The sequence below is a fragment of the Urocampus carinirostris genome, chromosome 5 (genome assembly GCF_059441175.1).
Source record: "Urocampus carinirostris isolate Australia breed hairy pipefish chromosome 5, RoL_Ucar_1.0, whole genome shotgun sequence".
In the NCBI taxonomy this organism is placed as follows: Eukaryota; Metazoa; Chordata; class Actinopteri; order Syngnathiformes; family Syngnathidae; genus Urocampus; species Urocampus carinirostris.
The window spans coordinates 9,847,196-9,864,531 of NC_142353.1; the positions used below are offsets into that span (position 1 = coordinate 9,847,196).

General features: G+C 38.5%; 2 protein-coding genes across 2 annotated transcripts; both read right to left on the reverse strand.

Moving 5' to 3' along the window:
- Positions 1-1,212: 1,212 nt before the first annotated feature.
- LOC148365154 (uncharacterized) lies at positions 1,213-4,480 on the reverse strand. Its single transcript, XM_088335606.1, has 2 exons — positions 4,209-4,480; positions 1,213-2,618 (listed from the first exon to the last, which is right to left on the reverse strand). The coding sequence occupies exons 1-2, from the start codon at positions 4,327-4,329 to the stop codon at positions 1,573-1,575; spliced, it is 1,167 nt and encodes a 388-aa protein (XP_088191732.1). The 5' UTR covers positions 4,330-4,480; the 3' UTR covers positions 1,213-1,572.
- Positions 4,481-6,004: 1,524 nt separating this feature from the next.
- LOC148365155 (uncharacterized) lies at positions 6,005-13,876 on the reverse strand. The gene is made up of 2 exons (XM_088335605.1): positions 13,581-13,876; positions 6,005-10,355 (listed from the first exon to the last, which is right to left on the reverse strand). Exons 1-2 carry the CDS (start codon positions 13,663-13,665, stop codon positions 8,926-8,928), a joined length of 1,515 nt encoding a protein of 504 aa, XP_088191731.1. The 5' UTR covers positions 13,666-13,876; the 3' UTR covers positions 6,005-8,925.
- Positions 13,877-17,336: the final 3,460 nt, after the last annotated feature.

The following is a 17,336-nucleotide window of genomic DNA, read 5'->3' on the forward strand; positions in this document are numbered from 1 at the left end:
ACCATAGTATATGATAAGTTGTTATTTGCATATAAAACTTGGTGCCATTTTATAATTAGTAACAAGACGTAGATCTCAGCTTGAAAAGGTTGGAGACCCCTGGTGTAGACAAAATAAGACGACACTACATCTAAACGGGCTAATAGTCCACATCCACATTTTCCTACTTTACTTCGACAGCCGTTTAGTGTTTCTTTCCGTTTTACACTTAAGTTTGGAATGTCAAAAAACTTACTTTGTTTTCCTCAAAATACTGCGTTAAGTACGTGCCCAAACTACGCACGAGTTAACCATGATCATGGACAGAAAAAGGGTTCTTTTTTTTCCCAAAAGTACTGTGGTTAGTAAAGCCGCAAACTGCGCACGAGTTATATATCTTGGTGAACAGAAAGGGCTTCTTTGTTTAATCGACTTTAACACTACGTTTTCTTCTGCCATACAAAATGTAACTCAACGGGTTCGTATGGCTTTGGTGACATCATTTTAAAGCTATCTGTAGAACAAAAAAGGTTAAGATATTTTTTTCTATTAAATACAGATTCAGTTAGATTTTTTGATTGACTTTTTTATTGTAAATCATAATTATGTTTCTGAAGAGTTTTTATTCACTCCTGCGCAACAATTCCACAAAAACATATAAATTCATGATTATATTATCAATACATTTTCAGATTTAAAAAACTAAATTTATACCGATCTACTGGAACATTTCTCTTTATTAGGCAATAGACAGTATACCGGTAAACAGGACCTGATGATAAGTTTTTACTTCTTCCTTTCGAACATGTACGAACTGTTTGTAGTGATAGTGTTGACTATGGTTATACTTTGCCAAATTTTTGTTTTAGCCTTACTTCCATTTTTAATTGGGTTTTGTACATGTTTTAATGTCAAAATCACCACTGCAATAAAGGAGTTGTCTTTTAACTAGAAACTTAACTCAATTGGTACAGCAAAGCATCATGTAACATTTGCACCCCAGCGCAATTAACTAAATGGGCAACACTTAACAAGTGCAGCATTGGGCTGGTTAGTATATTAGGTTTCCAAATGTATTTTAAAAAAGGTTTTTTTATTTTACATTTTTAAAATATTTGGAAAAAAGTAAATGTAGTTTATAATGAGACATGGCAAAAGATAGTTGGATGCACTCCAAAAAGAAATCGGACCCACTGGCCAGCGATGAAAGAAGGCTTCGTTAACTAAGCTCAATGTGAGTTGGAAAGAGATTTTATTTCTTGTCAGAATGTTAGTGAGGCAGTGCACAATCGTGTTTCGAAAACGTGGCACACAAGTGCTGGATGCAAATTTCTTAGAGAATAGATGGATAACGTCTAAGTCAAGGGCCGCAACCACAACTCACCCAAGAAAAAGTTTTCTTCAGATCCTGAAATGATGTTGATTCATTACTGGATCATAAGCCAAGAATCTTTTGTTTTCACTGCACATTAGTTCTCTTTGCATTTTGATTTTATTGTAAACTGATGTTCTCAAAAGCACGTTTGTGACTCTTTGCATTAGCATTACTGTAGTTGGGAATCTTTTACTACGAACAGACAAGGCATTTGATTTCTAACCAGTGTGGATTTGTGTATGCTTCTTTAAGCTCCGCTGCTGAGCGAATTTTTGACCACAGACTGTACAGGCAAAGGGTTTCTCACCAGTGTGTGTTCTTGTGTGTGTTTTCAAGTGGTCGTTCAGAGCAAACCTTCGACCACAAACTAGGCAGGCAAAAGGTTTCTCACCAGTGTGTGTTCTTGTGTGTGATTTTAGGCTCCCAGCGTGAGTGAATTTTTTACCACAAACTGAGCAAGCATATGGTCTTTCACCTGTGTGGGTTCTAGCGTGTGTTTTTAAGTTCCCAAGCTGAGTGAATCTTTTCCCACAAATCGAGCAGGCATAAGGTTTCTCACCAGTGTGTGTTCTTGTGTGTGTCTTTAAGTTGTCAATCCCAGCAAATCTCTGACCACAAACTAAGCAAGGAAAAGGTTTCTCACCAGTGTGCGCTCTTACATGTTTTTTTAAGCCGCCCTTGCGAGAAAATCTTTGACCACAAAATGAGCAAGCAAAAGGTTTCTCACCAGTGTGCGCACTTACGTGTTTTTTTAAGCCGCCCTTGCGAGAAAATTTTAGACCACAAACTGAGCAGGCAAAAGGTTTCTCATCCGTGTGGACAATAAAATGCTTTTTCAAATAAGACATGTATGGAAATGTCTTCTCACAGTGAGAACATTTCCAGGATTTTCCGTCACCGGGATGTGTCTCATCCTCTTCAGACTGTTCGTCTTCATCAGTATGAGCAGATCGTGAAGTGTCGTTGTCATCATCAGACATTGGAGCTAACCAGTTGTTCGACCCTTCTCGGGGCTCGCCATCTCCTTCGGTTTTTATGTGAAGACTCAAACTGGTGCTAGGAGGCACCTTCCTCGTTTCCTCTTCACTTTGATCGTTAGCTCTTCTTTGGACCTTTGTCACGGGACGCTCCGTGAAATCCCCCTCATCTTTAATATATAACAACTTTTGATCCTCCACTTGATCTTGATTCCAATGCTCTTCCTCTTTAATGCATGGCAACGCTGGATCTTGATTACCAGGAGGGAGAGATTTCTCATTGGCGTCTGTGGGACACAGGACACACACGGAAAACAAAAATGAAACCAAATTACAAAAATCATTCAGTTGAGGAGTTTGTTGAAACGGCGGAGGGAAATGTCTGAACAACTGCTCAGATATCAGACCGGCGCAACTGAGGTCTTTCTTCAACGTCGTGATGCCATCCTGGCCAATAGCCCTACCGAACAGGCAACCACATTCGAAAATGCTTTGAACAAGCTGAAAACTGACCCTCACAAAATATCTGAGGACAATTTCGAGGTCCTCATTGTCAAAATGGAAACTACTGACTGACAGACAGGCTAAACTGGTTTCATTGGATCAAGATTGACTTTTGTCACTTCTCATAGAAGAAAAGAATCGTACACTAAATTTAGACATGATCAAAAATGAGGGGGAGATGTCAAAGCGAAATGATTCAATTAAATGAAAAGTTATACACATCTCTCTCTCTCTCTCTACCTCTCTCCAATAATTTGGAAATACAATCTTCACTGCTCAACAGTTTAAGGAAATTTTGTTGTGTATATACCATGCCACCACAACACTTTTACACAAAATAGATAAAGCATTGCAACAACAAAACTGTATTTTGCTAAACATGCACTGATCAAAACTAGAGAACACTTTCAGGTGCCTACCACGTAATGGTGCAAATTTAGCACATGGTGCTAATTTCCTTGATTATCTGTCAACCCCTATTTAACTGGCATACTAACTGTTAGTTTCACAGACTTTGCTGAATAGATTTAAAGTAGATCTAAAGCAGGTTGAGCGGCAAAAAACAAAGGAATGACCCTATCAGCTATGGCAAGACAAGTTGATCAATCAAAATCTCTGATTTCAATAATATGGAATCTTTACAAAACTACAAACTCATCCAAGGGGCCCAAGAAGGCTGGTCGTCCACAGAAGACGAATGCAAGGGAGGACAGGTCACTATCAATGTGTAATGGTTTCTGGAATTGCTTGCCAGTTCCGTGCTGAACATGGTAAGGATCTGTCTCGCCATACAGTGTCTTGCAGTTTAAGAGCCTCTGGATTGAAGGCCCACACTGCAGTGACCAAACCTCTCATTAGCTGGACTGAACTTGGCTGAGGAGCATATTGTGTGGACAGAGGAAAATCTGGTCCAGAGCTCACTTCAGTGATGAAAGAGAGTATGGATTAATAGCGATTTGATTCTGATACCTTTTGGTTTTAAATCATGATCATTGAATGATTAAAGGATTGTCAAGGATTTCACGCCCCCGTACGAACCCTGAATCCTATGCGCCATTACCGCTTGTGTTCGGTCGTTTCGGGTCTTTCTTTTGCGCAGTTTTGGTCGTTAACATTTTTTCACTCGTTGCAAAACTATATCGACCGACTCCTGTGAATTCGTGAAAAACAACCTGCTGAAAATAGCGACTTTCATATTCTGTAATTCGGATTAGATTATATTGAATAAGAGCACTCACTCCGCCATTTTGCCAGAACCCCCACATGGATTTCTTCTCCTATATAGATTAGCCGAAAGGTACACGGAGCATCCAAAGCACACGAATTCTCCTCCAAAATAGAATTTTAACAAACGAACCGTACAGGTGACAAACCTGCTCTGTTCAACAAAACTCGAAGCTGCTTGCAAAAAGTGTCTGGTAGTTGAATTTGTCCCCCGATGTCCTCTTGCGTTCCCCAAAGCCTTTCAGACTTGATTTGCTTTTTTGAGAACATTTTAAACGGCACAATCTGCTAAATTTTTATTTTGTCAACATGCTTAACCTGAGTGAAATAAAATAATAAGAGCAAATAAGTAGTGCTCGTATCGACCGGGGGGACAAATATTGCACTGGACCCGTCTCTTCTCAATGCGCATGTGCGAATGGTTACAGATTTTTCTTCTTCGTGTTCATCGGCGGTTGGCATTATCCCTTTTGGTGCATTACCGCTACAACCATGACAAAATCTCTTAGTAATCTGTTAGTAATGGTTCGTTCGCTCTCTTTCCATTACTTTTTCTCTTTCTACATTGCTTTTTTTCTGCATTTTTTTTCTCTCCCTTTCTTTCTCACCCTCCCTTTCTTGCTCTATTATGCTCTTTCACACGTTCTCTCCTCTTTTCTCTATTTTTCGTTCTATTTTCTCTCTTAATCACTCTTTTTTACCTCTCTTGAAAGCGCTCGTCACTGGTCAATATTAGTGGTGCCATCTCTGTCGTCTTCTTAGTATAAACAATTTCAAGGATTAAATGAGGTAAATGGCCACAGTTCAGTATATTGAAACAATACAGGCTTACAATATAGTGCAACTTCGAAATTAATTGTTTTGGTTTAAATATTTTTGGTAATATATCATTTAACCCAAAATAATTTGAAGAACTGTTTGGGAGACGAAAGGGTCGTCTCTTCTCATTGAGCTGAGCCGAAAGAGACTATTGTCTAAAAGAAGCCAAATTCCCATCACTAGTCTCCTTTCCACTCCATAAAGGGACAGTGTGCAATATTAAGTGCCTACGTGTGGTACAAAAACTTTCATTCAGTTTAAAAAACATTTATTTGAATACAATGCAAAAATACCTGAACTATCATTCCACTGTTAATTTTTATTCTAAAACAATCATTGGTCAATAAATTTGTATTTCTTTTACATCTTATGTAAGATTGTCGCCATGTTTGTCCGACAACTTGCTGCTACGGTGTGCCCTTGTCATTGGTTTTCGTTCACATAAGACAACAGTGCCATCTAGTGGCCAAATATTACACATTGGAGCTTAGAATCTTTAAAATAGTGATGGGAAATAAAACAAAAAGGACAAAAAGGGACCAAAAGTAAAAAGAAGCATAAGAAGAAAGCAAATTAAAAGAAAAGGGAGGTAAAAATGGAAAAAAACATGGAAAAAGAGAATACGGAAAGTGGTAAAAATACTGGTTTTGGGGGGTCTCTTTAATCAGTATAAAGTATTATCTATAATTATGCAACAGTGTGCACAAAATGAAATGATTATCTTTTTAAATTTATTATTCAAATAAATGATAATGGCATTTGTTTTTTCACTTTACAGTGAACTTTTTGCACATTTAAACTTTGACCATTTTAAACTAAGCAGTTTTAGAGTAAAGCAACTCAGAATCTCTGAAAAACCACACAACAGAATGTTAATTAAAGATATGATGTCTTTAGAGCAACAACAACAACAAAAACTAGAAAAAAAAATAAAAGGATAAACAAACGATAATTTGGAAACACATTATCTCAGAAAAATACGGGAAACATAATATTTACAGATCTACACACAATAAATAAAATACAAAAAAAAAATAACTTTTATGTTCTCAACAAACAAAGTCAACAACACAGAATCCATGGAAAAATGCATATTGAAAAATAACGTCCTGGAAGGAACTGGTGGGGAGCCAACTCGCAACGCTCAATTCCAAGAGCCACTTGTAAACATCACTAAAAACAAGTCACCAAAAAGTAGTCTTCCCGGAACTATCTTCACGTTCAGTGCATTAGTATTAAAACCTCAAATAAGTAGACAAAGTTTCAACAAAACAAAAGAAACAAACATACCTCACTGCATTCAGCAAGAATAAATAAATGTTTAATAAATGTATTTTCCCTTGTTAAAAAATGCCTTTTCTTAACAGGATGAAGCAGGAGTTAAACTGAAGCCCATGGATCAAACTTTTGTGGCACACGCTCAAACAAGGCAAGTTCCTATTCATGCACACGTTTGGCTACCTTTACAGGTCTCCCTCTTGAAGAGCTGCGGTTGCACTCAAAGGAAGAAATTCAACCACCCAAATTCAAGCAAGATTCCCATACATACAACAATCACTCACAACTTTACATACCAACCACTTTTAAACACATATTTTTAAAAAAATCAAGCATCATTGAATGGCATTTAGGGCGGCAGCTCAGGAGGTAGAGCGCTCGTCTTGGGATCAGGTCCTCCGTGTTATATGTCGAAAAGTCCTTGGGCAAGACACTGAATCCCTAATGCCCCCGATAAGCAGGTCGGCGCCTTGCATGGCCGCCATTGGTGTGTGAGTGAGTGTGTTTGTGAATGGGTAAGTGAGAAGCACATTGTAAAGCGCTTTGGGAGGTCTTTATTGACTTGGAAAGCGCTATATAAAGTCAGATCGTTTACCATTTACTTTGACCGTTCATTAAATGTGTTAATAAAACAGAATGTAAATGAAATGCACATTGGGTAGTTTAATACTGTATACAAGGAGTAGTGTGGTCTTTTAACACCAACCTTTTTGAAGCTGAGAGCTACTTTTTGTTGGATATACCGATATTACTATGATGTTACTATGTTATTACCAGGTTGTAATCATCCAAAGTTTAGTCAACCGCTAAATCATCAAGTCAGTTAGAAATTGGAACAACAAGAAAATCGCAATGGCCCATCAGTAGTGAACTTTTTTCAGAACCTGTCCACGGGCTACTCAGGTATTCTTGGGGTATATCTGGTGCCCGCGGGCAACACGGTGAAGACCCGTCTCGTGGTAAAGAATCAAACAGACTGTGCATATTTATATGGTAAAATGCAAGGTCAAAGACATCTGGTAGTTTGTTGACAAAAAACATTTCGTCGAGATTTCTAAGCCAGGTTAAACTCAAAGAATAAGCTACAGTGAAGAAAATAAGTATTTGAACTACGTGCTATTTTGCAATTTCTCCTACTTAGAAATCATGGATGGCCTGAAATTTTCATCGTAGGTACATGTCCACTGTGAGAGAGATAATCTAAAAAGAAAAATCCAGAATTCACAATGCATGATTTTTTTTTACCCATTTATTGGTGTGATAAAGCTGCAAATAAGTATTTGAACAGATAGAATTCTTAACCTGAAATACCTGTTAGTCAGCCCATTAGAAGTCCACTTGCACTCCATGTATCAACCTGAATCAGATGCACCTCTTTGAGGTCATTAGCTGCATAAAGACACCTGTCCACCCCATACAATCAGTAAGACTTTAACTTGTAACATGGCGAAGACCAAAGAGCTGACACCAGAGACAATATTGTACACCTCCACAAGGCTGGAAAGGGCTATGGAGCAATTGCCAAACAACTTGGTGAAAAGAGGTCCACCGTTTGAGCAATCATTAGGTAATGGAAGAAGCTCAACATGACGGTCCATCTCAATTGGAGTGGAGCCCCATGCAAGATTTCACCTCGTGGGGTCTCAATGATTCTTAAAAAGGTGAGGAATCAGCACGGAAGTACACGACAGGAGTTGGTCATTGACCTGAAAAGAGGGGGGATTACCGTTTCCAAGGTTACTGTAGGTAATACACCAAGACGTCATGGTTTGAAATCATGCATGGCACGAAAGGTTCCCCTGCTCAAACCAACACATGTCAAGGCCCGTCTTAAGTTTGCATGTGACCATTTGAATGATACAGAGGAGTCGGGGGAAAGTTTTGTGGTCAGATGAGACCAAAATATAACTTTTCGGTCATAATTCCAGTAAGCGTGTTAAGGGGAAGAGGAATGAAGAGTACAATCCAAAAAACACCATACCGACTGTGAAGCATGGGGGTGCTTGGGGGTGTTTTTCTGCACATGGGACAGGACAATTGCACTGCATTAAAGAGAGGATGACTGGGGGCAGTGTATAGTGAGATTTTGGGGAACAACCTCCTTCCCTCAGTCAGAGCATTGAAGATGGGTCGTAGCTGGGTCTTTCAACACGACAACGACCCGAAGCACACAGCCAGGAAAACCAAGGAGTGGCTCCGTAAGAAGCATATCAAGGTTCTAGCATGGCCCAGCCAGTCTCCGGACCTGACCCTAATCGAAAATCTTTGGAGAGAGCTCAAACTCCATGTTTCTCAGCGACAGCCCAGAAGAGCTGATCTAGAGAAGACCTGTGTGGAGGAGTGGGCCAAGATACCTCCTGCAGTGTGTGCCAACCTGGTGAAAGACTACAGGAAACAGTTGACCTCTGTAATAGCAAACAAAGGCTACTGTACCAAATATTAACATTCAGTTTCTCAGGTGTTCTAATACTTATTTGCAGCTGTATCACACAAATGAATCGTTTAAAAAATAATGCGTTGTGATTTCTGGATTTTTCTTTTTAGTTTCTCTCTCTCACAGTGGACATGCACCTACGATGAAAATTTCAGACCGTCCATGATTTCTTAGTGGGAGAAAAAGCAAAATAGCAGGGTGTTCAAATATTTATCTTATTCACCGCAAGTAAAGACATTAGAAATATAAAGGTCACAAAAACTGGACAGAATAATCCCTCAGCAATGTGTTGTGATTTCTTAAATGCAAGTCCCAAAATGAGATCAGACCAATATTTATTTGTCTATGCTATTCTCACAAGTACACTGGTGACTCTTTGCTTTTGCATTACTTGGGAATCTTTGAGCACAAAAAGAGCAGGAAAAAGGCTGCTCACCAGTGTGGTTTCTTGTGTGTATTTTAAGGCTTTTACTCTTTGTGAATCCTTTACCGCATATTAAACAAGCATAACGTTTCTCACCAGTGTGAATTCTTGTGTGTGTTTTTAAGCTTTCTTTAAGAGCAAATCTTTTACAACAATATAAGCAAGCAAAAGGTTTCTCACCTGTGTGGGTTATTGCGTGTGATTTCAAGTTTCCTTCCCTAAGAAATGTTTGACCGCAAACTGAGCAGCCAAACGGTCTTTCACCAGTGTGTATTCTTGCGTGTGTTTTTAAATTTCCCTTACGAGCAAATCTTTGACCACAAACTGAGCAGGCAAAAGGTTTCTCGCCAGTGTGGGTTATTGTGTGTGCGTTTAAGCTTCCAATACGAGGAAATCGTTGACCACACACTGAGCAGGGAAAAGGTTTCTCGATAGTGTGGATTCTTGAGTGTTTTATTAAATCCTCATGCTCAGTGAATTTATGACCACAAACTGTGCAGTCAAAAGGTTTTTCCCCTGTGTCGGTTCTTGTATGTCTTTCAAAATAACCACCGTCAGGGTTCTCACCATCGTGGGTTACCGTGTGTATTTTCAAGTTTTCCTTATCAGAAAATCTTTCACCACAAACTGAACAGAAAAAAGGTTTTTCACCAGTATGCCTTCTATTGTGTATTTTCAAGTGTGAACTCTGAGCAAATCTTTGATCACAAACCGAGCAAGCAAAAGGTTTCTCACCAGTGTGGGTTCTTGTGTGTACTTTTAAAGTGTTGTGCCGAGCAAATGTTTGACCACATACTGAACATACAAAAGGTTTCTCACCGGTGACGGTACTTTTCAGTGTATTTAACCTTTCCTTTGGAGCAATTGTTTGAGCACTCGTGTGGACATTGAAATGCTTTTTCAAATGACACCTGTATTGAAACGTCTTTTCACAGTGAGAACATTTCCAGCATTTGTCAGTGTGACATGTCTTATCCCCTCCAGACTGTTGCTTCTCCTCTGTATGAGCCGAGTGTGGAGTGTCATCATCATCTGACATTGGCGCTAACCAGCTTTCTGACCCGTCTTGGGGCTTTTCACCCCCGTCTGTCTTCAAGTGTTGACTTGAGCTGCTGCTAGGAGGCGCCTTCATCGTTTTCTCTTCGTGTTGACTTTGATCTTCAGTCTTCAAATGGACCACAGTCACGGAACTCTCTGTGAATTCTCCCTCCTCTTTAATGTATATTGGCTTTTGATCCTTCACTGGATCTTGAACAGGCTTCCAATCCTCCTCCTCCTCCTCTTTAATGCCAGGCAACGCTGGCACTCGACACTCAAGAGGAAGATATTTTTCACTGACGTCTGTAGGACACAGGACACACATCATTATCAATCACTGAATAAATGTAGTTTGTGTTATAGTTTTGTTTTTGTTTTTTTAATGTTCAATAGTTGTATAGTCTTCGATTCAAAATGTTGGTGCTTTTATATCGATTCAGAAACACCTGTTAAAGTGCCAGTAAAGAGAACATATGACAAAAACCACCTCCTGGACACCCTGTATTTAAATTGTTTTTTGGAACATTTTGTTGGTTTGTTTATGTTTAGCCTATTCATTTGTGTATAAGGCCCACTATTTTGTACCCAAAAAGAACTTAAAGGTGCTGTCCGGAATTTGAAACTTTGTTACTCTCTGCCGCCATCCTCTGGCTTCAAGTTACGATCGCAACCTCAGTCAGCTTATTTCTCAAAAACGTGCATATCTTCAAAACGCTCAAATAAACGCTTATTTTTTCATATTTTTGGACCGTGTTTGAAACAGGCCTTTTCTTACTTTTACCATTTGCATGCTACACTAAGAAAATGTTATTTGGTCATCTGTTATTTGCAGATTTATACATCATCTGTCCAGTTAGAGAATTGTTCGAGTCATGTAGCGTGTAATAGATTGTGTGTGGTCTGTCATACGTTTTATGGCAAGATGTTCCTTTTTTAAAAGGTAAAGTGGGTAAAGGCAAATTCTACCAACACCCAATGCATCTATTTCCAATAAACTAAAAAGTCCAAGCAAACTAAATGGGAATATTAAAAGTCACCGCTTATTTTTTGTATTGATTTCTGAAAACGTTAACATTGAAGCAATTTGATCATTTACTGTTTAAAATAATGTTCAAAATAAATTAAAATCAGGGATCATGTGACAAATCTAAATTATATTGTTTGCAGAAAGTTCTCTCGCACTCAAGTGGGTGAAAAACCTTTAAGAAACAGAAATATGACTGCACAATTTACCAATGGATAAGCCCCACCCTCAAATACAATGAGCCAATCACACTATGAGAAGCAAACCTAATACACTCGGACATTATGAGTTGGAGCAAAATTAAACTGAAGAAAGCGGCACCGAAAAAAGAAATCATATTGAGCAGCTTATAAGATGCAAATAGTGAAATATTTGTCCGAAAAGCAGAAAGTAAGTTTGGAAAACTTGTAAGCTATTGCCGATAAGCGGAAATGACGTCTGACGTAAGGGACATAGATGTGGAAAGAGGAAGCGACGCATATTCTACCGTGACACCAAGGATGACACTTTCTTTGGATTTAATGATTTGTAGTTCAACTGATAGTTTGCTAGGCATGTTCTTTATGATAGAGTTGTCTGAATAATATAAATTCGGCGCCCAAGTGACAATTTACTGTTACTTCATAAAAATATTACTCAAGTAGAAGTAGAAGTAAATATTTATAACATTAATATCTCTAACGTTAGGCTAACATTACCTAATGCTCTTAAAAGTCACGTCACGTAAGGTGAATTAGTTTAAGGTAAATCACATTTCTTTCTTGAACAATGCTCATCCTATATCTTGTTGTCCAAGATAGTAATGACGAGATTAAGTTGATCCCGTTTACAGTGTGACCTGTATTTCTCTGCTTGAAGCTGAACCTTTTTATCGACCTTTTCAACAATGAAATCATTGATTTAACTGTCCAATGCATAGTTAATGCCCATTGATGACTTCAAGATGAAATGTGATCTATCCGGGCCCAATAGGCATCAATTCCCTCCTTCCAAATGTCTCTTACTGTGACACTTGCCATAGTGAACACAGAATGTTGGATTTTTGTCTGAGCTAGGGCAATTTACCAACTCTTGTGCATTAGCATGTAGTCTTTGTGACATTATGTGCCTAACAACCTGAGTACCACATTACATCCTGTTGGAGCTGTACAATGTGTAGTTAATCTGGTCAAAAGAATACTTGTAGGGACATCTTTAATTACTGCAAATGTTCAACACGTACTCATGGAGAAATATAAGGACTGCTTTGAAGGACTTTAATGTTTACCTGGACTACATAAAATATGTGTGGATAAAATGTGAAACCTCTTGTGCATTCTCGCAAGAAAGGCTCTTCTGCACTTTGATGAGTTAACATGAGTGGGGAAACTAGGCGGCATCAGGAGAACTGATGAACTAACAAAATGGGTCAGCTCTCTGGTAGTAGGTGATAAGAAAACAGGTACCCTAACACTTTGTCTAGATCCAAAGAACTTAAACACTGCAATAGGGCGAGAAAATACCAAACAAGATAATAAATCACAAGATGCATAAGATGCATGGTCTGGCTTCTGGCAGCTAAGGACAGATGAAAACAAATTGTGATTTTGTAACATCAGCACAACAAAGGGAAGATACTGGTTTCTTTGTTTGCCTATATGGTATCCTGACAGCACCAGGAGTCGGTCACAAAAACAATTGACTTGATCTTATACCCGGAGTTGAACAATAAAGGTTGACATCATAATATGTAGTTCAACTCAAGAAGAACCTTAACTTAGATTTTGTTACAAAAGACAGGCTTTACATGTCACACGTCTGGCCTTCACGGCTCACCCCTTTCCCCCCATGCCGTTCATGTTGCTGGCTCCCCGAGCGAACCTCGCTTGGGCCAGCGTCCGGCACGTTGGACCTAGAGAACCCGGTGCATGGCGGGGGTCAACCCAAATCACCTCTCCTCCCTCTGATTCTTCACAAATAAAATAGGACATTTCACTTCCAGGAGCGAACGGCAAATAACTAATATGGACGGAAGCTGAAGGCCTAGGGGTAAAATGAACTGCCCACTACTGATGTATATATGTCATACAGTTTGTTTATTGGGGTACTATTTTACATGTGGTCAACTTTAGTAGTTTTCTCAATTCTTAAAAAGGGGAAAATGTGACGCTATGAGGCTGACAACTTAAGTACTACATTACCAAAGATGCCACATTGTTACGGAGCGTGTGCAGTGTGTCCCATACTCATTGTAGTTGTACAAAATGGTTTACCAGCCATAGACAAGGAAGTAAATGTTTGTCAGGGCTTCTCAATTGTTTTCCGTCATGCCCTCTTGGAAGAGGAGGCTTGCTAACAGTGGACGCAAAGCACATTTGCTTCCTCCGCCATCTTGACGGATAACAAATCACACCCTGTGTTATTTCTTCCTACTTAAAATGGCTGGATGGTAAACTGTCACCGCCCACCTCCACAAATCCTCCTGAAAATAATATATTAACAAAGGATCTGACAAGGTGACAAACCCGCTCGAAGTTGAATATGTCCCCCGATGTCCTCTTGTGCTCCCCAAAGCTCTTCTTCAGACTTGACTGCGTTTCTTGTGAACATTTTGACGACACGACCTCTAGGGAGTTTCCTTTGTCAACGAACTCAGCTGGAAGATGCTTGAATAAAAGGCGCAACACTGCGAAGTTACGATCACAAACAAAGCGCGTTTAGCTAGACATAAACACGCTAATTCTGTTTGAAGTAATGTATGGTGACGGTGCAGGCACAGGATTATTAACTCGGGCGACGCGTTTAGTTGTTGCTCCGTCCGTTTCCGATGCGCATGCGTAGAACAGATCAGGTTTGACCACGTAAAAATACATTCAAAAAACACAACGATTGTGAATCAATATTGAAGTTAAATTTCACGTGTATAAATTAATGCAAAAAAAGTCTCCTTGATTTATTTTCAGTCTTTTTGGGAAACAGTTACATTCTAAATTATTTTAAATTACATACCTGTCAACCTCCACGGCTCCATGCCCTTACAAAATGTTGTATTTTCCCTTACAAAATACAAAATAATCTTACACCATATATTTTTTAAACGTGTTTGATTATGTAGTTTAACATGTTGTATCGTACATGTGTTTCGTTATATCATTTATTGTTAATAAACATTTTGTTGTGAGATACTGAGTTGCTCGACATGAATGAGGTTTATTATTTAAAAAAATCAAAAATTAAGTAGCTTGGACATTAACTGTAGAAGGAAAAAATACATGCAAATATAATTAAGTAGAATAATACATTTTCTTATACAAATTATTAATTTATTTTCTGCATTCAATTATTGGTGGTAATATACTGATTAAAGGGATAACCACAAACCTGACTTTTTTCATTTTCTTCTTTTATACTTCCTTTTTTCTTTAACTTCTTTGTACAACATAATAATTCGTAATACAATGCATCAAAGCAAGTGAGCCATTTGAGAGCTGGCTCTCTTTAATGAGTTGAGCGGAAAAATACGGTTCTCTAAAAAGGGACGGACTTCCTTTCCCTACACAGCTACCACATGAAATCCGATGTTGAATGATGCATGATTGGAAATCCCCAGGCGGCAGACGCATGCGCACAGTAGCATCAAAGCGCTCGCTTCGTTTGCAACGTAAAAACCGATACCAAGGTAAGGGCTACCGCGGCGAACGCGTTTGACTTGATTGATTTGCCGTTTCGTGATAGTCGGTGTATACCGAATGGTACCCATAATTGACAAATTTGCATTTTTCCGTACAGATTTTCTTGTACGTCGTACACGTCTTAAAATGCATAATAAAGGTACTTTGTACGGCAAAAACACACAGGTTGACAGGTATGAAATTAAGCACAGCAAAATAAATAATAAATTATATTGAATCAAATTCACTCTATTGTCATTGATATCAATGTTGGAAAACATTGTATGCAACAAGTTTAAACATGGCACCCCTGGATGAACATGTTATTGAGACTTTAAAGAAGAAGTCTGTCATATTTAGTGCCTCCTAGTGGTACAAAACTTTCATTCAGTGAAAAAAAATGATTTGAATGCTGGGCAAAAATATGTGAAATATTTTACCAATAATAATTATTATTAGAAAAAATCATAGGTCAAGAAATTTGAGGTTTTTTTTTTTACATAATAGAATCCCTATATAGAAGTCACCACCTGTTCGTCTGGCATCTTGCTTCTATGGTGTGCTCTTGGCAATGTTTTTTTTGTTAGACAATACAGTGTAATATAGTGGTGAAATATTACACACTGGGGTTTTCAAGAGAAAAATAAGATAAAAGACTGTCAAGATCAGCTAGATTTTTAAGCAAGACATAAAGTTTGATCACATGACCCAGATGTTGCCATACCTGCACTCGGTCCCTGTTAGTTTAAGACGTTATTTTAAGGGTCTCTTGGTATCATTCAGAACTATCCATGGACTTCCCCCCTCATATATTTCAGATTTAATTTCACCCAATGTACTTTCTCAAAAAATGCTGGTCTACTAGTAATCCCAGAGCCAAGAAGAAATCCGCAGGTTCAAAACAAAAGCGTTCTCCATTTGGGCCCTGGAGATTTAGAATGCTCTGCCATCTGAGATACAATCTGCAACCTTAGTGGAAGTGTCTTTAATACCCTATGAATGATATTGACCTCAGGAAGCTGTCAAACCCAAAAAAAGTAGCAATGTAACAAAAAACTGTATAAGAATGTAAACAAGACAACTAAAATACTGTATTTTTCAGACTCTAAGGAGCACTCAAAAACCTTGAATTGTTAATGTACCCCTTTTCACAAACATTTTTTTGTTGCTGGCTGCTTGAATTTTTTAAGAAACTAATGGTCACGTGTTGTTGTGTCCTTGACCAAGACACTTCTCACACTTTGCCTTCAGGCCACTGATTCGTGAAAGGTGCAAATGCTTGGTGGCGATGAGAGGAGCTGTTGGCACATAAAAAAAATTGTGTGCGTGAATGAATAATTGGATCCATTGTAACTACTTTGAGCGCACTAAAAAGCATTATATAAATGTAATGCTTTATTAATGTTTGTATGCTTGTCTGCGGGGGAGCCAAATTTTGGTAGCCACCAACCGGACATCGGCTATTTTTGTAAGATTAGGCTTACCAGATTATAGAAAGAAAACTTTTGAGGTGACCGCGCAATGTTGCTGTGACCTATCCTTGCTTGGCGCCTTGTTATCTATAAGCAATCCAGGACAATGGTCGACAACCACGAGCCGCTAACAGGCACTGGGCAACAAAGAAAGGAAAAAAACCTGCCTTTTTATTCTTATATTGTATTCATTAATGTATACGTACATATTTTCCTGTAAAACATTGTACCGTGACTAAAAATAATAGGATGATGAGTTAAAGTCCAGTGCCTTTTCCAATGCCATCTATTCAAGATTCTTGGTGGTCTAGTGGTTAGCAGTGGATTTGGGCTTATTATTATTGTTGAGATGTTTGGACGCGTTCTAAGGGATGGGCAGGGCACCCGTATGATGCGGCAGGGGTAAACCAGTGAAAGCTGTCGGGCCCTGCTGTTGACCAGAAGAGTGTGTTGTGTTACCCTAACCCGAGTGACACGGCCTCTTTCTTGTGTCCCGTTTCATCTGGAGGGACGAAAGCATGAGCAACTTGGGTACTTAACTTGTTTGAGTGTCAGGGCATTTGGTCAAATATTTTGTGTTTGATACTTTTTCCTTTTTGTAATCAGTGGATGTATATTTGCCCCCCAAAATGAGACAAACAGTGATGTATCTTCGAAAACAAAAAGACAAATAGGGAATGTGCTTCTAATGTTTCATTATGTGTAGTTTCTTAACATTTGCCAACAGGATAATATAATTAGGTAGCTGCACTTAAGAATATGCATAATTGACTGAACTTTCCCCCAAAATATTGGGTACATCAAATCATTCAAAATGTATTTGTGTAGTACTTTTCAGACATGTCATTGTGGATTTCTTCAATATTATACAATGTATAATTGTTCTTTTAAATCATTTACAGTGTTGAATTAATGCAAATCTAGATTTAACCATGCCAGATCATAACCATGCGTTAATTTAGCAGTTTTAACCCTTTTATCAACACAATTCACATTTTGAATACTAGTTTATTCAAAACAGAAAGTTTAGACATTAGAAATTAAAATGCAATTACAGGTTAACAGAATTATTTCTCAGTAATGTAAATGCAAAAATGAGATCATATTGATACAAATAACATCAGACTCATGAGCCGCT

Coding starts and splice junctions, on each gene's coding strand:
- LOC148365154 (XM_088335606.1), bottom strand. CDS start 4,329: ATGTTCTCAAAAAAGCAAATCAAGTCTGAAAGGCTTTGGGGAACGCAA. Junction 2,619..4,208: donor AGTTTTGTTGAACAGAGCAG/GTTTGTCACCTG, acceptor TGTGTCCCACAG/ACGCCAATGAGAAATCTCTC.
- LOC148365155 (XM_088335605.1), bottom strand. CDS start 13,665: ATGTTCACAAGAAACGCAGTCAAGTCTGAAGAAGAGCTTTGGGGAGCA. Junction 10,356..13,580: donor ACATATTCAACTTCGAGCGG/GTTTGTCACCTT, acceptor TGTGTCCTACAG/ACGTCAGTGAAAAATATCTT.